Genomic DNA, 19,598 nt, shown 5'->3' with positions numbered 1-19,598 from the left:
TGTCCTGAATATATACCATTCTGCAAGCACTCTCAAAGCCACTGCTGTGATAGATGTCATGGCTTGTAGTCTATTAAAGGCCAGTGTTTCTGTAATTTTTCCTGTTCCATTTCCTATTTTGTGTAATATAGCTCATTATATGCTTGCACAATGTGCCTCTTTTGTGTTGATGTACGTCTGTAAATGATATCGAAAAGAACTTGCTTGGTAGGGACCCAATTAAACCCCAGCTGTCACTAAAGCAGGTTTGTTTAGCGGAGTTTAGCTGCCATACTTTAGCTGATTAGCAGTAGCCTTCGACATAATGCAATTTAAGATATAACACATAATTTTATATCAATGCATAAGGCTAACTTACAAGTACCATTGGTAAAATTTTCTATTCTATCCCTATAATGATGAATCAATTCTGTAAACATAAAAATTAGCTTTTTATATCTCCTGTGCAGCATATTCAGAATAGAACCCAAACAATTAATCACACTGATTTGAGAGGTATTTCAGGATTCAAGATCTGCAAATAAGGTTTAATACACAAAGATCATAGTTTGTATAGAGAGAAATAAAACCTGTATGGAAGTGTCTAGCATTTGTAAATGCCATGGTCAGCATGCCGCAATTCTGTATAAATAGAAATAACACCAGAGATTTGGATTCTGTATGAAAATGCATGAAATACACTCCCAAAGAACAACATTTTTGCTATACTATAATGATGCCTTTTTATAGGAGTTACTTCCAAGTTACATACATAAATTGCCTAGGAACCATGGAAGGAAAATATCTTCTAACATCTATAATGAAACATTTTATTTCTTTATTTAGAAAGCACACAGGGCTCCATTAAAATTACTGTGTAACTTATCAAGAATCTGACCAGATTGACTGATTGATTCAGAGGCTTGAAATTTAGTGTATAATTTAATTTGGATTCTACTATCTTTGGCATGTCTGTTCTAAAAAACATTTCAAATGGCAGAACAGAAAGTGAATCAAAGCTCGCCATTCAAGCATAGCTTATTTTGGGATCAGAACAATTTTACTTCTGAATTAAGCCAAAGAATCTAGTTTAAAGGAACCCAGCCCTATACAAAATGCATGCACTCTATATCTAGCAGAACTGGTGATTCTTTAAGCAGGTGCTAGTGAAACAGATTTTATGTAGTTCTTAATGCTGAGTTTGCATCTCTAGTGGAAAGCAGTGGCTTGAGTTGTTCCCACAGGTTTTCACAGTACTGAGTGTTTAGCAACAGGAGTTCATTTCCAGCTCCAACTCCATTTCAGGTTCTTAAGTCTTAAAATCTTTTCTTGATACATGCCATAGAAAAGAAGGTTACTAATCTGTGCAGTCAATCCACTGCAGCTGCACTTATCGATTCATTAAATACATTAAACTATCTTCCTAACTACTAACAGAGTAAAACCCCAGTCTTTGGAGATTAACTATCAGCAACAAACCAAATTAGAGCTGAGACAAGTGAAAACTAAAGGAATACATCAATACTGCCTTCTGTAACAGAGATGTAGAACTGGATGATAAATGAATAACATGAATTGATCTCTGAGAAGGCACCTTTGGCTATAAATGTGAATCTAAGACACATCTAAAAACATGTGTTTGTAGCCTGATAGAATATGTCTTCTGAATGTCAGCCTGAACATCAGTTAGCAAAATAAATATGGCAAGACAAGGACTTACCTCTCAAAGCCACAAAACAGAAAAGATGAAAGACAATTTGAAAGAAAATAGTGGCAAATATTTAAGATGCAATAAAAATGGTACAAGATCAAGAGGCATGCCATGTTGTGTACTTTTACACAGGCTTTCTCCTTCTCAGCTTTATTTGTAAATAGCTTTACCTTAGATTTGAAAATGTTTGTGGAAGGGATCTGTCTTCTGCATATCTGAAGCATCTAAGATAGCTATGGATCCTTTATGACAATGATTAATAAATATGATAATTAACAATTAATATTAATAATGAATGCAGAATTTGATCAGAGTCTGTAAGAAAATAATTTCCTTTTTGATCTAATGCTATAACGTATTTAATTATAACTTATTGTTGCTATCACAAAATCTTCATCCTAAAATATTTTTAACTTTTAGAATAAAACCTTCTTTTTCACATTACAGATAAAATTCAAGGAAGATAACTACAGCCCTAATATTGATTTAGATGTGAATGAGAAACAACTTCAAGTGGCAAGCTAGAATGATTCTAATAAAATCAAATTTGTTCTGATTAGCTGAAAAGGAAGAGAAGAAAGGCAAAACTTCTTTCTAAATATATATTATTGGCTCTGAATCCTGGGGCAATACTGTCAACACTAGCCTATGGAGTGTCTTCAACCATAAATAATGAAAACAATTTGTTTAATCTGATGAAAATTATTTTCAAGATTTAAAAGGAAATCCTGGCCCCAGCGTAATCCTTCACAAAAGTCATACAGATTTATAAAAGGGTTGTATTTTGGTCTCTACTTGTTCTCCTCAAGGGCTGGCAAAATAATAACAAAGTTGCAATGTCTTAAATGTCGCATGCTGTTTTATACTGACTTTAAAGCAGCTTCTCGTCCAAGTTCTGCTCTGAATTGGGAAATCTGGTCCAGTGTGTCTAGAAGAAGTTGTTCCTTAGCTTGTTTTTCATGAATTATCTGGTCTCTCTTCTCTTCCTCTGCTACCTTCTGTGCTTCCTTGAGTAGGGCGAGGCGTTCACGCAGTTCCACTATTGACATTTCACCAAATAAACCATGGCCACCAGTCTAGAGAATGTGAAATATAGGTTTAAATAATATGGTAAATACCAAGGGGAGAGTAAATTAGTAAAACCAGAATATTTTGATTGTGTTCCAATTCATGCTAAATATATTCGGATTTCTAGAAATATAGGGATGGTCCTAAACTAATTGGTACTTAAAACCTGTCTTTAAAATCTAGAGCATATATTTCATAAAACATTTAAAGGAAAACATTGTAAAATATAGAGAAGATTAATCATAAATACAATATATTTGCTGTCAAAAAAATTCTACTTGACTTTTGAATTTTTAATTAGACTTTTGAATTTTTAAAATGTGTAAAACTACTTTGTTTTTTATGTGTGAAACCAGAACAGACTTTACACTAAAAATATGCATATTTTGTATTTATCTATTTCTAAAGTATGCATTTGATCTATAATGGTATCTATTATTTTTATCTGAAATGACTAGGACTAAACAATGCTTTGTACCCACAAAATCCAGATCATAATGCCCAAATTTAAAATATTCAAACCTGAATGTTTAATGAAGGCTTTTTAATATCCACTTTGCAATGTGAATGATAATGAGATTTTGAGATCTAAAGAGAGACTTCTGCACTCTAGTTTGCAAACAAAGATGGATTGTTTGCAAACAGCTTTGTGAAGGCTTTAAGGTTTTGGCCCTTGCTTTTGTATATTCTTTTCTTTCAAGTCCACCATTAAACCATGTCCTTAGGTGCCACGTCTCATCTCCAGGGATTGCAACACAACCACTGCCCTGGACAGTCTGTTTCAAAGCATGACAACCTTTTCTCAGAAGAAATTTTTTCTAGTGCCCAATATAATCTTCCCCTGGTGCAATCTGAGGCCATTTCTTCTTGTCCTATCGCTTGTTATTTGGGAGTAAAGAACACTCATCTTGCTACAACCTCAGTTTTCCTGCATGTATGGAAAACTTGTATAAACCTACACAAATAATGAGCTCCTGTGTAGCTTTCTTTGCAAAATTTAATCCATTTCACTCCAACTAATATTCTTTTGTCTATCTTGACATTGTTTTGGTACACACCTCTAGTGAATATCTTGTACCAAAGCACATTAAAAAAATCCCCCTTTTATTGAATACTGAGTGTGTTGTTGACAGAATAGTCGTGATCTTTCTGTTTGTGATCTTTTCCCAAAACTGAACATGAAAGGGAAGGAAAAGAAGCTAGAAAAGAGAAGTATGCTCCATCATAGATAGATGCTCAGACAATTCAGTTTGCCTTGAAGAATTGACTGCAATTCATTCCCTCTTCCCTGGTCTGGGATGCCATCTAAGCAGACTAGTCAGGTGCTCGTCCTCCAGTGATCATTGCCTGGCTCTTCCAAGCACGTCCACAAAACAGATGGAAAGCCAAGAGAGATGAAGAAGACAACAAGGGGACTGGGGGATAAGTGGCCAGGAACAGTAAAGACACAAAATAGAATGACAAACAACCAGGCTTGGCTTTCTCTGCTGTAAGATTTCCAGCAGTTTTGGTCTTCATAGCTTCTTTTCCTAAAGCTTCAAAAGCTGAGTTAGTAAAAAGAGATCATCATTATTTTTCATTTAAAAGCTGGTTGTGCAATATTGTCTCAGTGGTTTCTGCTTCTGTGCTTTGTGTGTCTGCCAATCACCTAAACAATGATTACCAGTAGCATCAGTAGATAATTGGTAAAAGACTTCAGTGTTAGGCAGTCTTTATTTTTACATAAGAATATGTATTTTTGAAAAAGATGTACTACCATAGGTTAATAAAATAGTATTATGGTTGTTCTGGGTTGACAGTTGGACTGGATAATCTTGAAGGTCTCTCCCAGCCTTGCTGATTCTGTGATCTTCTCAGCTTTCACTTGAGAGTGATTTGCAAATAACAAGTGCTATAATACTTAGCTTCTAGTTTAAGCTAGTCAATGACCTTTGAGTCATATTCACAGCAAGTGAAAGGGAAATGTTTTGCAACAGGGTATATATCTATATATCTATCTATATATCTGTATATATGTATGTCTGTATGTATGTATGTATGTATCTATCTATCTATCTCAGTGGTAGTGTTTGAGCATGTCAAGCAGACATCAAAGCCATCTAGGAAAGAGAATTTGCTCGAGGCATAGAGTGGTAGAAGCTGAATGTTTAGAGTGTCTGCATTTCAAAAATGCTCAGTGAAGCGGTTCCTAAAATAAGAAAAGTTCTATGCTTATGCAGCAGATACTGCTGGTGTTTAAGCAACTAAAGTGCCATGAAGAACTGGTACTTTAATAATTAGGAGAATGAATGGGAATTTTATGGACGAATACTTAATTTCACTAAGCCTGAAAAAGCCTTTTGTAGAAAGAAAAACAGGTCAAACTATCACCAAAAGTGTGCCAATTCACTAGAGTCCTGCTGTAGTAGTCAGTATAAAGAAACAGTGAAGTTGTGATACAGAACCACAAAACAATTTGAGTTGGAAGGGACCTTAAAGACCAGCTAGTCCAAATGCCCTGCCATGGCCAATAACATCCACCTGACCAGGTTGCTTCACGCCCCATCAAGCCCAGCCTTGAACACTTCCAGGGATGGGGCATCCACAGCTTCTCTGGGTAACCTGTGCCAGTGGCTCATCATGTTCATTGTAAAAAATGTATTCCTTATGTCCAATCTGCTAATCTGCTTCTGATTAAGTTAACAAATAAAATAATAGTTTTCTGGATGCTGCCTAAGTCTTGGCATTGTAGAGCCCAATCTCAGGGATATGAGTTGTGCATCAACAGCAAGTCCAATAAGTTTGAGATACAGTTAATACAGTTACTATAAACTATAGACTTACACACACAAGTCATTTACACAGAATTGTAACAGCTCAGAAAGTTTTGGTTCTCTTTACAATCTCTTTCATATACCTGAATGTAGACAGTTTTGAAAGTAAAGGAAATTAATCTTGCTAATTACCATGGCCATGGCCATCACCACTGCAATATGACTAAGTATACATCAGTGCAAACTTTGTGTTGACCCAGTTCTTACTCTGATTGACAAATCTTTGAATTTGTGAAGATGCATAGAACATCTTGTAATCACTGTCCAGTCTCTTTTTGGAAGATATTGGGAAACTCAGATCCTATTGGCAAAATTCAAAGAGGGTTCAAGAGAACTAAGGTTTCACTTGCCATCAGAATATTCTTCTTGATAAAATTTTCATTTTATAGACTTTGTCAATGTTCCATTTCAGATCTAACTTTTGTCATGCAATATGAAAAAATAAGACATGTATGGGGGTCACTTTGTATTTCATCCATCCAGACAGTGATATATCTGCAGTACACAATCCCTCTGAATATGTGAAACATATACAGTACACATTTGTGTAAAACCAGTAGTTTTTCCTTTTGAGCTTACCTCTGTTAAATCAACAAACTTGTGTCTGATGGTAGGTATAGACTCAATAGCTCTTATTTGTTGAATTAGTTCATATCTTTTCCTATTCTTTTCCTCCTTTTCTTCTAAAGCTTGCCGGAGAAGTTCTCCACTTTCTTCACAAACCTGCTGAACTGAAAGATAAGAATTAATCTCAGTTAGCTCTTTGCCTATTTTAACAAGTAGTCCATCTGGAGGAAAATTCATATGCATTCATGAATAATGATAACAATACTGATCTAAAGGTACTTGAGGGAACAGTCTGGTATAGGTGGGAGGAATCATTAAAGAAACAAATGAGTACTTCCCATCCTCACCATCTATCTATTCAGCAGATAAACACACTATATACATACACAGGCACTTCGAATTACTGCTTTGTAATTTCTGTTCTCATTTGTACATACAGTTTCATTACTTAATAAAAGGATATTATAAAATAGAAAATATTTGTAGTCTTCTGAGCCATGTATCTCCTTGAAATGACTGAATTGCAAAGGCTGGTAGGCGCTGGTAGGCTCTGCTAGTCTATTTTGGAGTGACTAACACTCTTTGCCTGCCTTAATCCTGGTGAGTACAAGTATGAAGAAACACAAGCAGAGAAGTTTGCATTTGACAAAAAGTAGTCATTTACATGTACTACTTTTAGATGGAAGGGAAACTGCTTGCAGGACATTAGTGATGTATTTATCCTGTTTAAATGCAGAGCAATTCCCATGACCAGTAGCTTAGATATTTTGATCTACCCATTGCTAGCTGATTCCTGAATTCATATTCATACATTCATGGATCTTTGTCTCAATTTCACTTTCCCTTCTGTAAAAATGGTAATTGGTCCACTAAAAGAAAGATTGAGTTAATTTGGGATATTTAGCATCACCTCTCATTTTTTTGGCAATATATATACCTATCTGCTGTTTGTATTCCTGGATCTTTGCTTTTACTTGCTTTACATTCTTGTGTCCTTCCATGACTTGTTCCACCAGCTCCTTCATTTCTTTCTGTTCCTGTAGACGTTTCTCTGCACACAGGTGCATCAGTTCTGCTTTCTAAATCACAAACAAACAGGTGAATGCAACTCCTGATAAGTGGTGATCAGGGTGCCTCAAATCATTGAAACAGGGCAAGGACAATTGGATTCAAACTATTACATCATCCACAAAAGTAGTGAAGGACAGTGGCTGGGGACAAGAAAGAGGCACATTTTTCTCATTTTAACAAGATAAAGAAATCAGTTATATATTGTTGATTTCAATGCTAATAATGCTTAGTATCTCAGTATCTGTTCAAAAAGGATTTGCATAATGACAGAATATAGGAGAGCATGCTTTGACCTTCTGCTTTTATTCAATTTACTTCGTGTTAATCAAATAAAAATAAAAAAAAAACTTGTAAAAAGTACTTTCATGTATAAGCATTGCTGTATCTGGAAGTTATAGCCCTCTTTTTCCTTTGTTTGCAGACTCCAGTGAGTAAAGACACTGCATAGAATTTTACACCTCTAATTGTAGGTATCATTGGTGCTATGATTTGCACAGATTGGAAGTCATCGAAATTTGAGCATCCCTGTATGTATTACCTCTTCTCTCAATAGATCAGCTTTCTTCTTATTTTCTTGGATTACATTCTGATGGGCTAGAACTGCCTCTTCATAACTTAGTTTTCCTTGAAGCCTCCTACACTCTATTTCAGCCAGCTGTTCTTCCAAATCTTTTCCACGCATCTGTTTCTGCCATTCCAGAAATTCAGATGGGTCTCCGGCCCCTTGCTGCAAATTTTCAATTCTGCAAGAGAGGAAAAAAGTATACTATTTTAGGGATCTGGTTTCATAGCCCTGCCTTGGTTACTCAAACCTTTCCAGTAGCCTTTGATGAAAAGTGTTTGATCTCTGCAGAGAAAAAAGGCAGTCATCACAAAGTTGTTTGACAGATGTATTTTAATTCTGGTCTAAGAGGTGTTCCTACTAGGTGTAAAGCCTGAGAAAGCCAGACTGAAAAAAAGTACATGGGAACATGGACCTGAAAGTTTTCAGTAAAACAAAGCCCCAAGAGAGGGCAAACTTTAGCTATGTAAGGATTCTCATAAAGAGCAGAGAGAATCAGGGATGTACATTTTCTCAGAGGACTGCTTTGCTTAGAGGTAGAAAGAACAAATAACTTTTCTCTTTGGCAATCTTCTTGTCAACTTTAACACTGAGAACAAAAAACTTCTGCTTAACACTATTTCTGTTTTCTATTTTTTCAATTAAATAATATTGCTGTAATGAGGCAAAGAAGTATTCAGCTGTTAAGGAAAGTCACATCCCTATTTTTTGTGCTCAGCTGAGAGAGAAAAACATAGCAAAGCCCTGGGGCAGGCCCATCAAAGTCCTGCAGCAGAGGAGGGAATGAGCCAATAACTAGGGCAGAGACACAAACATGGAGTGAATTTCCTCCTAATGCTGCCCCCCAATGCATGTACATGTGATACATCTATCTCTCCATATATCTATATATATTTATCTCTCTATATATGTATATGTATATATATATCAGTCTTTTTGTTAAATGCAGTTGAAGATTAAAACTCATTAAGATAAAATAATATCAAGTTACAGGGAACTATTCCTTAGTGATTCTGTGTGATTCTCTGATTTTGTTGAGTGGAACAAATTCTGCCAGCTGGAGTGAACAGTAGCATATGTAATATGGAAGAACATCAATATATGAGAATAGCTGATAACAGAACCTGAGTGATGTTTAATATCTACCTGCTACAATCCTGATGCATGAATCAAAACCTGCTAGGTTCAAAGATCAAATCCAAACTTACACAGTCTTTCCAGGACTTAAAATACCATCAATATTTAGTGCTCAGCCTGCTAAGACAGGTGGATTATAAGTTATACTAAAGCAAGATAACATAAGTTTTATCTTCGTGAAGTTTTTTTGTGAAAATGTTATGTGATTCTAGCTGTAGAATACAACCTTCAGTGGCCATCCAGGATTCATCCTCTCCTAGTAAACATCCTCTGAAAACCTGTGTTGCTGTATAAGGAGGAATCCTAGTGTCAGGATTTCTTAGAGTGCAAAATGCACAAAAGGACCTGCAACCTCTTATTTACACCCCTTCCCTACTGCCCTGGATTCAATGCTTGTGTTCAAAGACATTTCCACTGCAGTGTGTCTAACACTGGATGGGACTGGAGTGAAAAGAACGGTGTGAGGAAGAGCTATGAAAAGTTCTGGTTGGTATGCGTGTAGTTTCTTCCCAGGAGACACATTTGAGCCTGGCTTAACAGCCTTGGTCCTTGCCTAAGCTACTCTAAAGATCAGCCTGCACCCAGCCCAGGGCCGAGTTGACCCTGCCTTGTTGACTTGGCTTCCTGGCTGGACCTCGGCCCAGACTTGTCCCTTTGGACCCTCATAGCACCCTTGGCTGACCCTGCTGTCTGTCCCTGGATCTGTCCTGCCACCTGCCACGGTACCATGGAGCTGCTGTCAGTGACGACACTGTCCCTACATGTCCTGCTGTCACTCTCAGCTCTTGCCTTATCTTGATTTAAGGAACAGCACATTCTTATTGTCCTATATCTTAATGTGATAGAAATGGACAGGTATTTTTATGTACATATAAACAAGTTCAACTATCAAACTTGGCATGTAGCTGACCACAACCATTGAAGAAAATGGAGATATATGAAATTATTTGGCTTAATATATGCATCTTGTACAAAGGACACAGAAATAGATGTGTATTCGGGTCATTATTTAGTCTGGAAGATTGGAATAAATACAAAAGTGATCCCTCTTGGACTTTGCAAATGGACACTAGCCAGAGTGCTAAATCAGTAACACTGTAGAGCACCTACACAAAAAAGAATTACTTTACTGTACACTTTTTCTTCAGTCCACTTCAATCCACTTCTCTCTTCATTTGTCAACTTTTTTTATAGAATGGAATTCCCTACAATAGATCCATTAGTTTAGTTTACCTGGAATTTACATAATTATTTTTGATGTAGTTCATTATCCTATATCCAGGGATGTGAAAAGCAATCCTAGGTGGAGCATGGTCATACCTTTTGAGCTCCTCTTCCAATTTCCGCTGGTAGAGGGCACCCTCCCTCAAAATAGCTGCTGTGTTTAATTTAATGGGTATATTGTCAATCTGTCAGGAAAGGGAATGTATATTCCATAGTTAGTGATGTAAACCATAAAACAGAGTATAAAAACATCTCAGTGGGTTAAATAAATTGACCCAAGACAGCATAAATTTTGCCTAAAGCATTCATCTAGCATTAATCTGACATTCACAATGAAATTGCATGCTGTTCATAAACCACTCAAGCTGCTTAAGAAATCAGCAAAGTCCCCCAAGTGGATTATAAATTTGTAATCACTCTTGGACCATGTCAAATCCCATAGAATGTCTTCACTTCCTTTCATATTTTCCATTGCTCATATACATTGTGCGAAAGGATTTGATCTGTTTTGGACAATGACAGTAAACTGCCTCTCTGTAAGAGTCAGTTAGCCAAAACACTGAAGTAAAACAAAAGGAGCACCTTTCAGAGGAAGATCTTAGAAAAAATTTATAAATAATCACTACTACAATGTAGAAGTATTTCCAAGACAACTGGAGTCACCCATTGCTTTATCTATTTTCTTGACAGTAGAAGTGGAGAACAGCTCTCAATGACTTTCAGGCCTCAGGGTGGAGGACTTGGACTAGATCCTGTGGCTGCTTTGTTAACTCTTCAAAGTATTGTGTTAAGACTGACTCCCAGACAACTTCTAAATACTAAGGGAGGAAAGGATCAATTTCTCTGCCAGTTAAAATTGTTCCCTGCACAGGCAGGGTATTCAGAGAAAATGGGTCACCTTTGCAGACACATGTAAGAGACCTGACCTGAACCAAGGGAAAGCAGTGCTGCTGAAATAAGAACTGGGATCATTCCTGCAGAAAACAAAGCTTAATCATAACACGTTTGACTTAAATCCAGACAAGTTCTGTGTTCAGAATTCAAACATGTGTTTAAATTCCAAATGAAGAACTTAATGAGTAGCTGAGAAACAGATGCACAGAATCACTCAAGCTACATACTGCAAATATTGTATGCAGAAATATTAACTGAAGTTTCCTGATATACATAACTGAAAAAAGCATGTGTTATAAATTATATTAATTAGGCAGGTTGAGGTTGCAAACACATTCCATCACCTAGAATTCACTAAGCAAAATTACTGTTTTTATACTCATAGCATATTTTAATGTAAAAGATGAATTACCTGTCAGTTTCTTGACAAAATTATGATAACTTGAAGAATTTAGGAGAAGAATCTAAACCAATGTATTTTATTTATTTTGACTTACTTTGACTTCCTAATGCCCAATGTCGTTTTACCTTTTGATCTGCATCTCAACACATCTCAAAGGCTTCTGCATTATATGAACAGCTTGTATTTTAAGCCTGTACTGTGTATAACATGTTTCCTTAATGAAGACATTTTTTTTGACACATGTAGATGTTTCCATACTTTTGACAGTTTTCTGTGTACACAGATTTCATGTTCTGTATTTACCAACTGTAATTTGGATAGAGAACTGAACAGTTATGGGAATACCTTAAACTTGAGTTTCACAGTCTATTGGCCAGAAATCTGTCTGACAATGAAACAGAAATACAGCGATATAGTCAAAATAACTAGGACTCCCAAGACATGTGCAGGCAGGTGTAAGTAAAATAAGTGAATAGATTCTTCTGTCATATAGTATCAAGGAAGTTCTGAATTTTACTCATTCTCATCCTGTCGTGAGATATCTCCCCTTTTTTCATGATGAGAAAATGGAAGTAAGTGGGAAAACTACAGAACATTAATTCTTGTGGAAAAGTATCATATTCACTATTGCCACCTAATGAACATGCAACAGCTCACTAAAACAAATAAATATGCAAAAAGCAAATATGTTATGAGCAAGAGGCAGACTGAGACAGAGTGGTGATATATTTGTACTGTCTCATTCTCCCAGTGAAAAGGATGAATAGATACTTTGGAACAGCAAGAGAAATTTGCTGCTACACATAATATATTTCTTTAAAAAGAAAAAAAAATTCATATACTGTGGGTGTTCTAAAAATAGGAAAGCAAAATACTAGTTGGTTAAAACATTATATAATTTCATTAATTTGAAGATAGATTAAAATTATATATATACCTTGGATAAACCATCCTCTTAGGATTTATCTACTCAGAGAGTTGCACAGGCAGGAAGGCAACAGGAATAGAAAGTATTTTAAAAGTCAATAACAATATGCCTATCTCTGCTTGAAAGTTACAGCAGCATCTTGAATATCACCTAAACAACCTTAAGGCAAATGTGTTTAGACAAGATAAAACTGTTTATGCATCTAGAGGAGATACCAGCAAGTTTTAGAAGTGGCCCTAATCAATAACAGAGGATGCCAGATCCATATTTTTCTTGATGCAGTTTAGGTAGATGTCTTCACTCTTGTTAAGTCTGCACTAAAATTTTATTATTTTATAATATCAGGAAGGGCAATGGGATATACAGTTTTGAACTGAGCCCATGTAATTACAGGTCACATGTGTTTAACTATGTAAATATTTCCTGTTTTGGGGTTTTCTCTTTCTTTTTGTGTAAAATTAACTAGGATCTTATTACCTTGCTGTAATTTAAATGCTGCTGGACTGTAAGCAAGCAGACTGAGTAGCTGATACTGTTACTAAAGATAACTTCAGTGTGTGATAAATGCCAGACAGGCTTTAGAAATACTTGCCAGGTGCCCAGTCCCCCAAGTGGAGAACCAATCTTCTCACAGTGTTTATGAGCTGTACCTAAATACATAGTTTTAAAGAGTAGGCAGACCTGCTCACAAGATATTTGAGACCACAATACAAGCACAGCTGAAATTATTCTGCATAAGAACTTGAAACAAATGAAAGGTATCAGATAGAACAATGTAAGACTGAAGATTATCTGTAGTGCAGTTATTGCAGAAACAGCAATGTGAGTTTTCATGTGTTCCACTGTTAAAGCTGAATGGCTCTTTCCCCATGTTTACAATTCTCTGACCCTTGAAAATTCTACAAGGGAAGAAATCAGGATAGTGGATTTCATGACCTCAGTGTGTGTCTGAAAGAAGCAAGGCAAACATCCAGCCTGATTGTATATTGTGTATCAGACAGTTGTTAGCTGGAATGACTGCTCAGCATTCTTTAGGATCTCATTTTGAAACAATGATGTACTGATGCAAGATTCTTCTGTCCTTATGCTGAGTTCTTAAACCAAGATTCCACATTTCTTTTTTTGCTGGAGACAATTCTCATTTTATGCTATTTTACATAAAATCTTCTCCCTTTGTAACTGAAAACACTGTTATGGTTACATTGTGCAACTGCACACAATTTACTTCAGGGACCCAAAAGGTTTTGATCACCCTGACCAGTCTCACCCAGGACCTTCATCTACACCCTCTAGTCCCTGGCCTGGGAGCACCAGTTGGACTCAGAAATGGGCTTCAGTTTCCATTATGCTGGGAATTCTTCCACTCCTGGTTGTGTCCCCATTTCTGTCTCCTGCTGTCATGGACCTGGGTTGCTGTTGTAGCTTTGTCTCCTGACTCGAATTTTGGGTGGACCCCAAACCTGATTTGTTACCTTGTTTTATCCAAGGGTGAGTTGCTGTTAGCAGAACCTGTCACTGCCACCAACCTCCTCACATTCAGGTACTGTGTCCTGCTTGGTGAGGGTACTGCCTGTGCTTTCATCACCTTTGGCTCCTCATTTCTCTTTTGTCATGGAGTAGCCCTGCTCTTGTCACTCCCTGACCATTTCTTTACAGATTATTAAAGGTGCATAGGACAAAATCTATTAACCATAGACCAAATCCATCCCATGCTCTTGACCAAAGACCTTAGTGTAAAACCATGGATTTAAGTTGAGTTTCCATCATCACAAAATTCGCATGAGTGTCAAATTTTCAAGTACATTTGACAACAGTTCCTTAAAGGTTGCTCACCTTGCTTTGGATCCTTTGAGCCTTGAATGCTGGTTTACTCTGCATACTCTCAGATATGCTCTGCAGTTCAAACCAAAAATACATTATTTAATTTCAGAAACAAATTTTCAATTACTCAGCAGAAGATATTACATATTTATCAAAACTAACACTTGAATTTTCATAAAATATTTTTTTGGAGAGTAACAAATACACAGGGGACATATCTTGGAATTGTAATATACACAAAAACTTGCTATGTACACCCAACCTAGTGGGAATATGACCATACAAAGGTAGGTCCAAATATTGACTAAAATAATGCTAGTGATTCTTTCTTTGACTATGAAATATTACTTACATATACATATATATATTAATATATTCATCTTTTAACTGAAATAGATACTGAGAGGACAAAATAGGATGTCAAAACACACTTCATGAAATTATTAATTAGTGGTAGAATTCTACTGATGCTTATTAATTTAATGATGTTAGCTATAGATACTGATGTGAAACTAGTATCATGGGGATGAACACACTGAATAGAATATGCTGAAATGAATATATTACATGCATAGTTTGGTGATGTAAGTATGAACTGGGAATCAACCAAAGCAAGGATTTTGTATGAATGGGACCATTATTCCCTCAGCTTGGCTGCTCTGTGTCATCAAAGTTAATGGAAAAATAATATGAGGATTTAGAGAAATATTGCCAGTTTGGAGGTTTGTTGGAGCAGTTTCACAGGAAGGTTGCTTGTCTCAAAATTAAGAAAATAATAAAGCGGCACCAGAAGTATAAGAAAAGGGAGTAATGCATTATGCATACAAAGAGGCAAATGCTGGCATAGGGATGTGAAATGACACTATAGCTATAAAATCATAGCACATAATTCTTAGGCTCAAATAAACATTATTTTTCTAATACTCTAAGATATCTTTAAATACTCCAGTCATTTTTCATCTCACTACTGGGGGATTCTTGGGCATGTGTTTTCACCATACCTCTCTCTTTTCAGGCTTGATGGCTGCACAACGGAACTGGTTAGTATTTGCTTCCAGGAGCAGATCCTAAAATTACAACAATTATCTTAAAGAGTGTGGTACATTTAAATTCTCTAAGGATAAACTTCTGTCTCAAAATGTCTTGTAGCCCCAACCACTATATTCACAGAATCATAGAACGGTTTGGGTTGGAAGAGACCTTAAAGATCATCTTGTTCCTAAAGAGACCTAAAGATGATCTGCCATGGGCAGAGACACCTCCCACTAGATCAGATTGCTCAAAGCCCCAGTGCAGACTTGAACCCTTCCAGGGATGGGACCTTTGCAGGTTCTCTGGGCAACCTGTGCCAGGGCCTCACCACCCTCATAGTAAAGAATTTCTTTCTATCTAATCAAAGCCTCCTTCAGTTTGAAGCCATCCCTCCTTGTCCTGTCACTACCTGCTTGTGTAAAAAGTCCTTCTCCATCCTTCTTGTGGGCTCTCTTCTGGTACTGGAAGACTACAGATCACCCTGAAGCCTTCTCTTGTCCAGGCTGAACAATTCCAATTCTCTCAGCCTTTTCTCCTAAGAGAGGTGCTCCATCCCTCTTGGTGGCCTCCTCTGGACTTGCTCCAACAGGTCCATGTCCTTCCTGTGATGGGGCCCCAGAGCTGGATGCAGCGCTGCAGGTGAGGTCTCACCAGAGCAGGGCAGAGGGGCAGAATCCCCTCTCTCCTCTGCTGCCCTCGGTGCTTTGGATGATCCCAGGACAGGGAGGTTTCTGGGCTGAGTGCCCATGGCTGGGTCATGTCCAGCCTCTCACCTACAGCACCCCCAAGTTCTTCTCAGGGCTGCTCTGGATCTGTTCATCCCTGGCCTGTGCTGACCCTGGGAGCTGCCCTGAGCCAGGTGCAGCACCAACACTTGGTCTTGTTACAGCTCATGAGATTCTCATGGGCCACTTCTTGAGCTTGTCCAGGTCCCTGTGGATGGAATCTTGTCCCTCAGGTGTGTCAGCTGCACCACCCAGTTCGGTATCACCTGCAAATGTGCTGAGGGTGCACTCAATCCCTTCATCTGTGTCATTAATGAAGATGTGAAACAACACTGGTTTCAAGACTGATTCCAAAAACTTGACTTAGTATTTACATAAATTTTCACTCCTGATTAAAGACCTGAAGTAAGCAAGTATTGGTTTTCTACGCAGTTCTGCCTAGATGTATCCTTTGCACAGGACATCAAGCCTTTGATAGACCTGCCCATATAAAACATGTTATTTGTTCAGATATCAGCTTAAAAATATCATAATTATCCATGGCACATCAGTACCATAGGCAGTAACTGCCAGACAGCTGACAAACTATGGCTTTGGTTTGGAGTTACATTAGAGAATTATGATAAAGGGATCACTGCATTAGGGGCTGATTCAATAGGCTCATCTCTGGCATTAATGACCCAGTCATTATATAGGGAAGTACAGGCAACCACGTTTCTAGTTTTTGGATATTTAATTTGGTTTTAAACCAAATCTCTAATCAAAGTTGTGAAACAGACTAGATTTTTTAATGGCTTTCTGGGCAGCAGCTGATAACATCTGTGTTTCTATAACTGTCTAGAGTGTGGCTTCCAGTGTTCTCATTCCTCACAGATGCTTAGATGTAGTTCTTACAGTAATAGCTACAGCTTCTGCAAAAATGCTATGAAGTAAATGGCATTTTTCATACATATTTCTGCTAGGACCCATGATGTCAGCTTGCTTAGCAAACAGTCTAGAGGGAACTGACCTTTGTGAGTGCTTTGGATGCCTTTAATAACATTCCAGAAGTGTTAAAAACTGCCATTATTGCAGCTATAATTTCTGTGGTGATTTATCTTTGTTTCTTGTATTAATGCATTTTCTTTATTGAACAATGTGGCTGGTTGTTGAGTGATTTTACAGTTGTCATAGATTTTTGATGGTATGTGCACTGTGCTTTTCTTTCCCAGTTTTTCTAGAAAGTTTTTAACATGCAAATAAGCACACAGACAAACAGATGTGCTTTTCCCACAATATGGAAACTATAAAAGAATAAAAAAATAATGTTGAATTGTTTATAATGAAATATCAAGCATAGGTAATTTGATGGGCTAGGAAAAGGAATGAAAGGTTTATATCCCTAGAATCTGTCAAACATTAAAGCTCTTACTATAGTTTAGGAACAGAATCCAATGTCTCTTTCACATGGACAAGAGGATAGCCCAGAGCTGTAATGAATGGACTTGACTGGCTAAAGAAAACTGGAGTCAGGCATTTTCAGAATGGGGGTGGGAGACTGCTGATACAAAGGAGTCACATGGCATATCTTTTATCAAGTTCATATTGTTATTTGATTGGATATGGTGACTGCAGTGTGGGAATGGGGAAAGTGGAAATGAACATTTAATTAATTCCTTTCTGAGGAGAAGACAACAACAATCTGCTTAAACTATGAGCTGCTTCATTGAACAAGATTCGTGTCAAAGTTTGGATCAAATACCTAGATCTGTTTGTATTTTCCCTTCCCTCTCCAGGCCTTCCCTTTTCCTGCTGTCTTAACACACAGACCATGTACTCTGTTTCTTTACAAACCAAGATGACTTTACACTCTCTCTGCTGAAGGGAATGTATAAAGAATATGTAAGAGTATGAAGTCTGCACAGAAAAGAATTTGCTGATATTTTACAACAGTGAATAATGTGTGGTTATTTTTCAATTACTACAGAAGAAAACTCCAAATATACTGAACTTATTTTGTAATTTGAAGCCTTAATAAATAAATGAATACCTTATATATCCACATGTTCATGGGACTAGAAGAACCATTGTGGAGAAAAGAAAGTAATCATCTTCTCCTACTTTATATGGCTGCTTGAAAAATTTCTCATATGGTACTTATACAGTGAGTAAAAGGAGGACCTTGTCCTGGACAATTAATAATACAATAAAGAAGGTGGAAAAAGAGTGCTAAAACAGAGTAGAGGATACAAACTTCATGATTCTAGAGAAAAAGCCATGAGCTATTTAGTTGCAAAAGCAGATATGTTTCAGATAAGTTCTAATATTTGTGAGGATGAAATAATACAGAAGATCCAATTTAGAAAAAAAGAAAAGAAGAAGAACAAAATACACTTACTTTTGCTTTTTGGATATTTTTTGTTTTGATTTCCTCTAGTTGCTTTCTTTCCTTTGGAGGCTTATAGGTGCTCGGAGGAACCTATATTAAAAGACAAAAATCTCTAAAATATGGGATATAAAATGTTCCAAGTGACACATTCTTGCAGACAAAAAAAAAAAAGCTCATTCACTTTTATCGTAGAACAGCAGCGTTGGGTTTTTTTGGTTTTTTTTAATATTGATTCTTTTCTGTTAGTGCTACTCTAGAAGACAGGGGCAGATTCCAATTAGTTGGAACTATCCAGCTTTTCAGTTCTGTTCAATATAACATAACCCCATGTCAAAAGACCAGAAAAAAAGTCAAATTTGGAACTAGTACAAGAAGGGCTAAAGCAATAATAAATCCTATGGGCCCTATCAAAAGGAGTAAAATGTTTCCAGAATTGGAACAGTTCTGTTTGCCATTTCATAAACTTCACTTTCAGAGCAACAACAGCCAGATAGGGCAGCTGAATAAAGTTAAGCTATGGCACTGTGTGTGGTAGTAGGAATAAGTTACAGATTCTAAAGAAGTTCAGGAGAAAGAAATCCTTTAAAATTTTATAAATACCCAGGAACTTCCTTGTAATTGAGGAGGTCTTTTAGCTGAAATGGTGGGATCCTGAGAAGGAAGCTGGAGAAAATCAGCAGATGTCCCATCCCTCTGGTCTTCCCAGACTTCAGTGTTTAAGCACTGCTGGAAAAGATACACTGGGAAAAATGGGCCTTTGGTCTGGTTTACCATGGCTGTCCCAATGTCCTTGTGAGGGAAAATCACTGGAGGTGTGGATTAAATGTTTAGGAGGTAAAGGACTCAGAGTGTTTTTGTAGCATTAGTCAAAGATCCAGGAAAGCAATCACACGTCAGCTAAAATGACCAGGACATGACTGGCTGTCAGCTGGATCAGCAGGACACTAGGGACTTTAGGCTGATTTCTGTATTTGCTTGAGCAATAAATTTATCCCAGAGTAAGCCCTGAAAAAAGACTGGATGTCTCCTTTCTATGTGGGTGAGATAGTCTGACAGTTTACTGGACATCTGCCTAAATATTTGTCTTGATAAAAATGTGCTAGATCAATTAGAAGTTACAGAATTAAGTGCAAGAATTAGTGGGGAAAATATATATTCTGTCTTGTACTGGAGGTCAGTTCAGGGAACACGGGAATCCCATCTAGCTTTATTGGACTACATAATGACCTACACTTTCAAAAAATCATGAATCTGACGGCCTTTACACCATATTTGCTATGTGACATCTTTAGGAA

The 19,598-nt window shown here is 37.0% G+C and overlaps 1 protein-coding gene and 1 long non-coding RNA gene across 2 annotated transcripts in view; one reads left to right on the top strand and one right to left on the bottom strand.

The window, feature by feature from the left end:
* The window catches only part of CFAP99 (cilia and flagella associated protein 99), a 51,963-nt gene that overhangs the window by 5,462 nt on the left and 26,903 nt on the right, over positions 1–19,598 (bottom strand). Inside the window, exons 7-14 of the mRNA XM_023925629.2 lie at positions 18,313–18,393; positions 15,180–15,245; positions 14,191–14,250; positions 10,229–10,317; positions 7,748–7,952; positions 7,076–7,217; positions 6,151–6,302; positions 2,561–2,766 (exon numbers count right to left, since the gene is read on the bottom strand). Coding sequence (XP_023781397.2) covers positions 2,561–2,766; positions 6,151–6,302; positions 7,076–7,217; positions 7,748–7,952; positions 10,229–10,317; positions 14,191–14,250; positions 15,180–15,245; positions 18,313–18,393 — 1,001 coding nt within the window. The remainder of the gene's footprint in view (positions 1–2,560; positions 2,767–6,150; positions 6,303–7,075; positions 7,218–7,747; positions 7,953–10,228; positions 10,318–14,190; positions 14,251–15,179; positions 15,246–18,312; positions 18,394–19,598) is intronic.
* Positions 1–19,598, top strand: part of LOC147652917 (uncharacterized) — a 38,113-nt gene that overhangs the window by 10,144 nt on the left and 8,371 nt on the right. The gene's annotated exons all lie outside the window — the stretch shown is intronic.

This window comes from Cyanistes caeruleus, chromosome 5 (assembly GCF_971803275.1).
Source record: "Cyanistes caeruleus chromosome 5, bCyaCae1.hap1.1, whole genome shotgun sequence".
Lineage (NCBI taxonomy): Eukaryota > Metazoa > Chordata > Aves > Passeriformes > Paridae > Cyanistes > Cyanistes caeruleus.
Note: the sequence above shows the minus strand (reverse complement) of the source record. Positions and strands in the feature narration are given on the sequence as shown.